This window comes from Hipposideros armiger, unplaced genomic scaffold (genome assembly GCF_001890085.2).
Source record: "Hipposideros armiger isolate ML-2016 unplaced genomic scaffold, ASM189008v1 scaffold_582, whole genome shotgun sequence".
In the NCBI taxonomy this organism is placed as follows: domain Eukaryota; kingdom Metazoa; phylum Chordata; class Mammalia; order Chiroptera; family Hipposideridae; genus Hipposideros; species Hipposideros armiger.
This window is the reverse complement of record NW_017731932.1, coordinates 681,691-692,534: the sequence shown is the minus strand read 5'-3', so window position 1 is coordinate 692,534 and position 10,844 is coordinate 681,691. Positions and strand designations below refer to the sequence as shown.

Below are 10,844 nucleotides of genomic sequence, written 5' to 3'. Positions count from 1 at the left end.
CCCCCCCCACTACCATCAGCCCCCCACAAACACACTTATAACAGCCCCCACCCCTCACCTCCCTTTTTTTCCTCCCATGGCCAGTGAGAAACTCCAGGGTTGGGAAAGGTCAAACTTTCGACTCAGTCAAAAGAATAAAACCAAATCCCAGTGAATGGCAATGTTAACAAAATAGACGCAATGCCTTTTCTGCACCTTTTCCTCGTATGAAAGCTCCTCAGTTGGTTTTAGAACATAAAACTCTCTGAGACAGGCTGTGGTTGACTTGTAAAACTACCAGTGTGTTCCTCTGCAAAGTTCTTTTTCAACAAGGCCAAGGTCACCGGGCCAGGTCCCAGTGTTCTTCCGGTTGTTACACTGTTGCTTCTTCTGGGCCTTAAGACAGGGAAGGCAAGAAGCACCACGTTCCTAACCTCTTGAGACAATGAACGCCACTGTCCACTCCAGACCTGCCATGGCCAAGGCCAAGAAGACACAGAGTCCTCCTTCCTACGTCCAATAAAGCGTCCGTGGTCCCCGGCCCAGGACCACGTGGCTTCAGAACCAAGAGGCGTGGGGGACAGCCGTTGTGCATGAGAGTGGAACCCACCAGGAACCATCCACAGATGTGACATACACCATTTGCTCCGGCACAGTCACAATACAAAATCACCAAGGAAGCCTAAAGCATGGGCTGCAAAAGAGTAACAACTCAAACGTCACACTCACCATTCGAAAAGGGAACTCAACCTATACGCATGTCACAGTTCAACTTTTAAAAACAAGTAAAAAATTTATAATTCAAACCGTCTCAATTTTTCAAACTCTAAAAGTCCTTGGGGAAAGCTATTTCTCCCCCCACCCCAGAAAGGCTGCAATTTTTCGGACAGCCATCACACCTCCCCTCCCACAGCAGGATGGTGCTCCCTTACCTGGCTCCGAAGCCGGGGGCTTCTCCTGTCTCCATTCCGGGGTCTTCAGGATGGGTCTCCAAGGAAGGTGAGGCATCACCTGCGCCCAGGGTCTCCGGACCACTTGTCTCACCAACTCCCAGCTCCCTGGCCTCCAAGGGGTCTCTGGCCTCCAGGCCAGGGCTGTCCCTGTGGCCCAGCTCTGCGCACTGGCTGACCTCTCCGACCCCATGCTCCCTGGCTTCACTCGGGGCCCCAGAGAGCTCCGTGATCCGGAGCCCCAAGTCCTGAGTCCAGTCCATCTGCCCCACTCCACATCCCCGCGGCTCCCGAGAAACTTCAGTCTCTTGGTCACATGGCACCTCCAAATTTTTCAGGCCCAGATGGTTGCCCCAGTCCACCTGGCCCACCCCAAGCTCCCTGGGGCTGCAGCCTGCTCCTGGGGCCATGTTTCTCAGCCCCAGGTCAGGTGTCCAGTCTGCCTGTCCCACTCCACGCTCCCTTGATTTAAGGAATTCTCCGGCCTGCACACCTGACCAGTCGATCTGCCCCACGCCACTCTCTCTGGCCTGGCTGTGGCCTCCTGCCTCCCCCACCCCAGCCAAAACTCTGCCCCTCACCCCAACATCAGAAGTCCAGTCCTTCTCCCCAACTCCAATCCCCCTGGGCTCCTCAGACCCTCCAGTCTCCAAACGGCTGACCAGGTCCACGTCTCTCAAGCCCAGGCTGTCCGACCAGCCCATCTGTCCCACGGCCTCCTCTCTGGCCTCACTCAAGCCCCCGGAAGCCACACAGCTGGACACCTCCAAGTTCCTGAGGCCCAGCTGGTCAGTCCAGTCCACAGGCCCAGCTGAGGTCTTCTCAGGAGACACAAAGGGGCCACCTCCAATCTTGCCAGAAGGGCTCAGGCCAGGACCGCTCACTCGGTCCTTACCAATGATGCCGAACTGATGGCCCCTCTTGGTAGCCTCCATGCAGAAGTCACTGCTCCAGTCTCGCTGCCCTGGGCTGAAGGGCGCCTCTGGCTGCGGGACGACACTGAGGCTAAAGTCGCCGGCCCAGCCTCGCTGCCCCACTTCCCTGCCTTCCTGGTCAGCATCGCCTGGGCTCGGGGCCCGGGCCTGTCTCCCCTGAAGCCCTCCACCCTCCTGGCAGGCACCGCTGACCTGCCAGCTGCTCTGGTCTCTCTGTGCCAGCACCCCCTCCTGCGGCTCGGGGGTGCTGGGGCTGAACAAGCCCCCCGACTCTCTCTCCTCAGGCCGGCTTGCATCCCCACTGGCCTTGCCCAGGCTGTCTCCGCCACCCGGAATCTTCTTCTCGAACTCCTCGTCCTGCTGTTGGGCTTCCTCGGGACTGAACCCGGTGCTCAGGGCTCTCGTTCCGGAGCCCGCGTCCTGGGGGCTGAGAGCCGTGGGGCTGCCACCGCTGCTGTAGTCCCTCGTCCAGGCACTCTTCCCGAAATCCCGGCCCGGCTGCTCAGCACCCTGGCTGCCCAAGGTGCCAAGTGAAGAATCTCTCTTCCCAAACTCCTGCTCCTCGGCATCCTGGCTGCCACACCTGCCGAGGTCATCGTCCTTCCCCAGCTCCCGGCTCTGCTCGTCCACGTCCTGGCTGGCGTAAGCGCCCAAGGAATCTCTTTTCCCCAACTCCCAGTCCCGAAGGCTCCCGTCCCGACTGCCGTAAGGACCCAGCGAATCTCTCTTCCCGAATTCCTGGTCCTGGAGCTCCACAGCCCGGCTGGAGTAGATGCTCTGGGAATCCCTCTTCCTGAACTCCCAGTCCTGAACATCCGCATCCTGGCTCTGGGTGCCAAGCGGGGCTGGCTTTCCAATCAGCGGGTCCTGGGCTGTGAGCCCCCCTGCNGCTCCCTTGCCTGGAAAGCACCCCTACCACCCCTCCACTCCCTGTCCCTGCAATTCAACTCCTCCTCTGAAGCTGGCCTTCTCCCCTCCGCCAGCCACCACTCCTTCTCAGCCCTGCAAGCCCAGGGGTCCACCTGTGCCAGCCCTGCCTCAGAGTCGAGGTTCTTTGTCCCCACTGCCAGTCTGTGACAGCTCAAGGGCCCAGATGGGGCCCCTTTTGCCTTTGTGCCCCCAGCGCCTGGTCCAGGGCCCGGCCAGGAGCAGGACTAAGCAAACGTTTGCTGAGCGAATGAGAAACAGGGAGTCACTGCACCTCATTGCAGCTTATGTGTCTTCTGCCTGCTGCTCCCTCAACACACACACACACACACACACACACACACACACACACACACACACACACACACAGTACAAGGGGCTCGTGACGATGTCCAGCTGCCAGCCCTGACACACAGACACACCCTGCACACACTCACAACACACCTCATGCGGGAAGGTGTGAGCTGTTCATTCATCACTCCCCACTGACACACGCGCTCACCCCAGGCTCACACCGTGAGGCCACGCCTTGAGTGCCTGACCGACTGGAGGGGGAGGAGAGTGAGGCAGGCGAGTGGGTACCAGGGTGGAAGGGGGTTGGTCGGGAGAGGACATGTGTCAGTCTGTCCTTCCACAAGCTGCTGACAGATGGAAATTAAAGCGGTCTGGGCAGGGAGGGAGGGCGCGGAGGCAGCAGCAGAAGCCCAGCAGCCTTGGATGGGGCCCAAAGCCAGCTCACCCTTCCGCTTCACATCAGGGAGGCCGGGGCAGGAGAGGGTGACACCAGCACCCCGCCCAGCCTGCACAGGCCCTGTCCCAAGCCGCTCCCTGGGATAGAGCAGCGTGTAGCTGGGGAAGAGCTGAGAGGATGTGAAACAGGGGATGGGAGATGGAAGGTCCACATCCCGAGGGAGACCTGGCCCCATGCCAGGCGGGCAGGAGGCAGGGGAGCTGCACGATAGGCTCTGGGGAGACCCGGGGGGGGGGGCAGGGTGCTGTGTGCATCATCCCTGCTGCTGGCCTGTCTAAACCCCACTCATTCATCTTCACCTCAGGAGAAGCTTTCCTACCTCTGAGCACCCAGAACACCTATAACCTGAACCCCTCCCTGGCAGGCAAACAGTTCCTGACCTGGGCAGAGCGCTGTCACTCCAGGACAGATTTGGGCTCCACCCCCTATTATGCCTGTGGCCTTGGCAGTTATTTATCCACTCTGAGCCTCGGTTTCTTCATCTGTGAAATGGAGATGAGAGAAGTACCTAGACAGTGCTGGATTTGTTGGCAGACATGTGTGCCCAGCACATAGCTAACGCTTGATCAATTTTTAAGGTAATCACCATCAACCTTAACCCAGGTTCTTGGCCTGAGGACTTACTTCATCTTATACCATCTACACCCCTCTCCCCATCTGGACTCTGAGTTTCCTGAGGGCTGGACTCTATCCAACCCTAACCCCCACCCCCACTCCAGGAGCAAACTCCGGGAATGGTATGTACTAAATATGCAAAGAATCAGCTTCCCAGCGTGTCAGGCTCCAAGACCTGATATAAGGGAGGTCAGGGCTAGAGCTGGAATGATGTGTCTAAAGGAGAAGCGACTAGCCTTGACCCCGAGAGGCAGAAAAAGCATCCAGACAGATGACCCCAAGACTGAGGCCCTAGGGAACACGAAGGAGCCCACAGTCCCAGGCTGTGGGTCCCTCGTGCAAGTCACACTGCCTCCCTGGGCTTCAGTTTACCCACCCATGGAATGCAGGGCTTGCCTCAGTGATCTCTGGGTCCTCTCAGATGTTCTGAAGAGCCCAAAATGACCGCACAGGTGTCTACAGGCCCAGCGGGAGGGGCAGGAAATGACCAGGAGGTCAGAGAGGGGAGAGGGCAATGCAGCAGCTCTTGGGGGACCCAGGAGCACCACTCCCAACAGGACAAGATGGCCCTCGACACAGAGCAGAGGGGGTCCGGGCTCTCCCCACATTCTCCCCACGTCCCTCCTACCCCCATGCTGGTCTCGTCACAGCTGTGCTGGGCAAAATTCCAGCCAATGAACATCAAGGGAGGAACCTTTGTCCCACACAAGAAAATGACAAAAATGTCCCCAAGGGCCTCATTTCATGAACACATCTACCCAAATCTGCAAAACAGGTACAACTACACGTGGTGAGCATTTTTTCGGTGATGACCATGTGCCAGATAAACCTCCATCACTTCACCTGTGTTGGCTCCTAAGCCCGACAACACAGCCCTGTGAGTATTGGGAGTAAATGACTCGCAATGTACAGACGACGAATCGGAGGTCCTGAGAACAGAAGGAGCTCACCCAGGGTCAGAGGTGGTGGCGGAATCAGGACCCGAGCCTGGCAGACCGGCTCAGGGCCAGACGGCTCCGAGCTACTATCAAGGACTTCTCGTTCCCAGAGGAACCTCCAAAATTTCCTTCAAAGAACAACTTTCCAGAGGGTAGAATTTCCCTCAGTCAGATGTTCAGAACACGAGCTCCTTGGATGCCAGTCAAGTAAGTTTGGGAAACATTGTGTTAGAGAAAGGTAAGTATTTCCTTGCCCCTGTGCTTTATCGGGCTCAGATATGCTAATACACACCCTCTCGACGCCTCCAGTGTGGCCACACAGTGCGCAGNGCTGTCCTGCCAATACTTCTTGACGGATCACAGGGGGAGGAGTGATTTTCCAAGGTTGAAGCTGTGCCTCCTAAGCTCTGCTCGGAGCCAGGGATGGGAGAACCCAGCCTGGGAGCCCTGTCCTGGGACAAGGAAAGGTTAATGGGGAGGCCGGTCCTCCAGGCACTTTCAGGTGAGACAAGGGCAGGGCTGGAGGGCAGAGCGGGGCAGGGGCCTTCAGCTTTGGGCTCCGCTCTGTCCTTCACAACGGCAGCAGGGAGAGGGGAGCCTCTGAGCCCAGCAGAGCCACCAAGGGCCCAGAGGGTCCAACTGTGCCTCGAGCTGACTCTTCCTGCCCTGAAGATGGCCTCCGCGCAGCTGATGGCACCTGTAATCCCTCAGCCTCTTCCTCCAATGCCCTGTGCCCCCCCCCAACCCCCCAGGGGCACCTCCTTGCCAGCCTTCCTGTACACTGGCACAAACTCTGGGGAAGTGTTTTACATGCAACAGTCTCCAACCTGGCCGTGATCTCTGTGCAGTGACACTAGCTGGCCTGGCATCAAGGTGTGTTCACGTCTTATCACTCCCATCAGACACCTCACGGGCAGACCGTGCCCTTTTCATCCTCACACACACACACACACACACCAACACCTGGCACACTGCTCCACCCACAGCAGGAGCTAGCAGTTAAGAACACACACTTTGGAATCAAACAGGCCTAAATTCAAACCCCAGCTCTGTCTCTTACTTGCTGAGGAACCTTGGGAAGTCACTTGAGCCTCAGTTTCCTCATCTCTAAAATGGGTCTAATATTCCCTTCACTCAACAGCCTGGCTGTGGATCAAATGAGGAAAAGTTCAGCTCTAAGTATAAAAAACTAAAAATAAACTTCCATACTGTACATTTGAACTCTACCATAAGCACACATCACCTCTGTAAAGAGGATGACAGTTGTAAAGAGGACGCAGGAATAATGACACCGTCCGCTGACAGGATGCTTTGTGACTTAGACCAGGGACTGCCTGCACTCCCAGCACAACTAACCTGTAAGTGAAGGTCACAGTCCCAAACGGGGCCACCCGCTTCATCCTCACCTCTCCTTGGGGGTCTGGCTGTGCTCTTCCGGGCACTCTGTAGGGGATTTTGCCGGCCCCTCCTGGGACCATCCCCTGCAGAGTGTCCCACCATCCTCATCCCTGGGACCTGCAGCCACGCCATAGGTCCTGGGGCCGTATCTTGAGCTGCCATCATGGTTGAAGGTGAGGCGGGAGCCCCAGAGGCGGTCAGGACTGGCAGGGACTCCCTTCCGCGGCTGCTCCATCTTGGCCAGGATCTCCTCCACTGTGGTGGCTGCAAAGCGCTCTGAGGATGGACGGAAGGGGGCAGGGGCCTTCCGCACGCCCCCAGGGGCAGCACATCGAGCTGGGGGTGTCAAGGGGGGCATCTCTTCTTTCCCAGCCTCTCGGGTGGCTTCTTCTCCAGTAGAGGCCTCAGCTGTTGGTCTTGATGCAAAGGGTAGGGAACGCTTGCTGCCACCATAGGGCTGGGGTCCCGCCAGCATGTTCATCTTCCGGGCAGAAGGCAGCTCAGCCAAGGGACCCCGGGGAGGCCGAGGCCCGACAGGCACCAGCAGGGTGGGCTTGGCAGGCAGAGCTGGCTTTGTGGGCAGGGCCCGGGGCTTAGGCTTGATAGGGGGTTTGGCCCGAGAGTCACCTACCAAAAGGAAGGGGTTGGGTGAGGGTGGGGGCTGTCGGAAGAACCAAGAAGCAGAACTTCATCTCCCATTCCCTATAAGCTCAAAATGTTCACATCCTTCTAAGCACAAGTCAAATGTCACCTCTTCCATGAAGTCTCCCTTGATTTTCCACACACATCACAGAAGCATCCTTCCTCTGTCTCCAATCCCAAAATGTTTAATAAATCCCCCTCATAAGCTAAAGCTATTTAAGGGTCCAGCTGGCACCTTATTTCTCCTTATACTCACTCCACTTTGCACCTAGCATGGGTTCTTAGCAAACGAATGAATGAACGAGCCAATAAATGGATGCCTACCTACCCATATCAAGCAATCAGCCCACCATCTCCCCAATCCAGCCCAGTCCTCTTACAGGACACTCTACTATCCTACCATCCATAGTAAGCTTTTTATCCTAGCTGCCCCTCCCCTAGTGCACACCCAGGCCACCTCCCCACTGTCCTCCCGTGTGTGATCAGGAATGCAAACTTACTATTGACCTAACCCACACAGAAGTGAATCTGCTACAGGGAAAAAAACAAGACCAGAAGCCTACCTTCTATGTAAGGCTCTCAAAGCCAAATAAAAGACCTTAGAATTACTCATGGCCACGGCCCTTCTAATAGAATCCTCTATCACCCACTCATTTGGCTCAGCCTAAGAAAGGAATCTAGACAGGAGCCAGGAGGCCTGGGTTCAAGCAGCCACGTGCACGCCATTTCTCCTCTGGGTCCCTATTTCCTCCTCTTAAAACAGGTGCCTTTATCCACATCATCTGGAAGGTTAGCCTGTTCCTCCTATCTGCCAGACATCGATGACCTCAAACAGTTCTGAAGGGTCTCACCAGGAGCTGAGAACCTTTCAAACTCATCCTGCATGTCCTCAACACTCCCCCGTCCCCACTCCCATCCCATCTCAACAGAATTATCACTTGCCCACCCCCTCCAAGACAGAATGGGAGGGTTCAGCCTCTGCCCCCCCCCACCGTCCTCCCAGCCACCCTGCTCCACCCTGCACCCATAGGCACCTGGCTCAGAGCCAGCAGATACCAGCTCCTCCTCCATCTCCTGGGGTGGCGGGGAAGCCATGGCTGCGCCTTCCCTGAGAGCAGACACTTTCATCACATGCGGAAGAGCCTGCGTGAGAATTGAGAAGCAGAGGGGTGTGAGCTGGGGTGGCCTAAGACCCAGGAAGAGAGAGAGCGTGAGGAAAAGGCAGGAGAGTTGGGCGCTGGCAGCACGCTTGGTCGAGGGAAGCCTCCTGCTCCCAGCAGAGGCAGAGTGTGGGACAGGAAGAGGAAACTTCAGAGGGGCTGAGGGAGGTCACGGGAGGTCCCCAGCAGCCACATCCTCTGCTCTTCCCAGATTCCTCTCCAAGTCTGGTCCCCGAGCCTCAAAGGCCTGAAGTTTCAGGTAGCCACCCATTCCGCCCATTCTTCCTCCTCTGGTGGGCTCTCTAAGATACCCCACTTACCCTTCACAGGGAACCCCTTGGGTCCAGCCGCCCCACTTGAGGTATCTACTCAGGGGCAGAGCAAGAGGGCCCAAAGTCTGAAGTCTTTCCGTGAATCACCTCATGGGAGACGGGAAAAACCCGCTCCTCCCCAACCTGGGGCTCCGCCCCACTGCCTGCCTCCCCCTTTCCGCTCCCCTCCTCCCCTCCCTCCCTCCAGCAGCTGGGAGTGGTTCCCCGTTCCCTCTTCCCCCCTTCTCCTTCCATATCCCTGCCCAACTGCCGCTTCCCTCAGAGCTGTCTCATCCAAACACGGAAAAATAAGGACTAAGAAGTAAACATCTGGAATACATTTTTTTCTTTAATTTCTCAATCGCTTTGGCTTCAGCTTGGAATTTGATGAGGTAAAGCCAGGGCCTAGTCCTGTTGCCATAGCAATGGCCTCCCACTGGATTTCCCGAGCAGAGCCCAGAGGAGGGAGGAGCCGGCCCAGGCCTGGGCTGGGAGAATGGGACAGGGCTTGAGAACATCCGGGGGGTGGGGAGGCGTGGGGGGGGGAAAGCTCTCTGGGATTCCCCCTTCTCCAATAGTCGGGATGGGACCGCCACAGCCTATGGGCAGCCCTCACCAGCCCAGGTTTGCCCTGAGGAGTTTTGAGGGAGAAGAAATTTTAAACGAAGTGACACAGCCCTATGGTAGAAACCGAATGGGTGTCCCTCCTCTAAGCCAGCACCACGAACAAGCGTCACGGTCTGACACACCGGGATTCAGCGCTAGGTAGGTCTACCACTTTCTCGCTGTGTGCCCTTAGGCACCGTGCTTACTTCTCCAAACCTCAGTTTCCCTATGAGATAAATGAAGTTACTGAGACTATTGGGAGGTTTATGGGAGATGATGCATGCAAACTGCTTGGCATAATGCGTAGCACGTAATAAGTGTCCAATAAATGCTGGTCGTTATTAGTACAATGCCATTCAGTATCACCCATGAGCTAACATCCTTGGTAACCACCTCCTCCTCTCCCCAGTCCATTCCTTCACTCACACAGGCCCCAGTCATGTCACCTGGTCTTCAGACACTGCACCACCTCCTCAGTTCTCATCCTGGCTGCTGGAGCACCATCCCACCCACAGCACCCCCACCCCAGGCTTTGCAGACTCGGGGACAGAGTACTGTCCCTCTTGTTACAAAGGAAGGGGAATATTTCCTATCACCTGGTATGCACAGAGCCCAATGGGCACTGCCTTCCTCAAAGTCACCTCCTGCAGCTGGCTTGGGAAAACAGCATCAAGTCCTAAGAAGGGCCCTCTGATGCCCAACATTTGCAAAACCCACCCACCCCTCACCTCTGACACTGCCCCAAGTTGTTTCAAAGATGGGAGAGAGAATGAAGAGCTAAGTAGAGAGAAACCCAGAACTGGCAATTCCCTCGGTCAGCCAACTTCCACGGAGCACCGCTCACTATGGGTGGGTAAATAACTGTGCAGAGCCAGTCCAAGTGTGCATGGGGGAAGGGCACGCGATAGAAAAAATAAAATAAAAACACCAGATTGTTTCCTTGTCCTTGAACATCATTACAAGGGACATGGTGTAGGTGGTTAGAAATGCGGACAAACTGGCCCAGAACTGAAATACGCTTTCTCCTGGGGGCCTGATGGGCACCTCTGCAGTATGAGGGGGTGCAGAAATGAAGTGGGGGCTCAGCTTCCCCAACTGAGGAGAGGCCACCGCAGCTCAGAGGCCCTGGCCAGAAAACCCAGGTGACCAGGGCCATAGCCAAAAGCTGCAGAATCACAGGGGCTCTCAGCACTCTCCCCCACCCCGCAGGAGTCAGGGGGAGACTAGCTGACCCCAGGAGCAAAGGCTGCCACAAGGGCTGGGGAGAAGCCGGGCAGCTCCAGCCCGGGGAGGGACCCCAAGAGGCATCCGCGCAGGCAGGTTCGCCCCTACGGTCCCTGGGATCTCCAGCCGGATCCCGGGCCAGAGAGGTAGGCAGGGACAGCACGTTAACTGCTGGAGGAGGGAGGGCCAACGGGAAGACGGAACAGCCTGGGGCGAGGGGCCTTCTGGAGAGGCCCAGTGGGGAGCTCTGGACACAGAGGGGATGGCAGCAGCCGAAGAGGAGGAGGAGAAGAGGGTGGAGGAGGAGGGGGTGGCAGAAGCGGAGGACCTGTACGCAGGATGTGAAGCAGCCGGCGAACAGACGAGGGACTGGGGACGCAGACTGAGTGGGGGCGGACTGGGGTGGCT

General features: G+C 57.1%; 1 protein-coding gene across 1 annotated transcript in view; it reads right to left on the bottom strand.

Annotated features, from left to right (window-relative positions):
- CNOT12 (CCR4-NOT transcription complex subunit 12) overlaps window positions 1–8,726 on the bottom strand; it is a 16,250-nt gene extending 7,524 nt beyond the window's left edge. The window contains exons 1-5 of the mRNA XM_019624220.1: window positions 8,616–8,726; window positions 8,170–8,278; window positions 6,502–7,120; window positions 3,531–3,640; window positions 912–2,763 (exon numbers count right to left, since the gene is read on the bottom strand). Coding sequence (XP_019479765.1) covers window positions 912–2,763; window positions 3,531–3,640; window positions 6,502–7,120; window positions 8,170–8,263 — 2,675 coding nt within the window. The 5' untranslated portion in view covers window positions 8,264–8,278; window positions 8,616–8,726. The remainder of the gene's footprint in view (window positions 1–911; window positions 2,764–3,530; window positions 3,641–6,501; window positions 7,121–8,169; window positions 8,279–8,615) is intronic.
- Window positions 8,727–10,844: the final 2,118 nt, after the last annotated feature.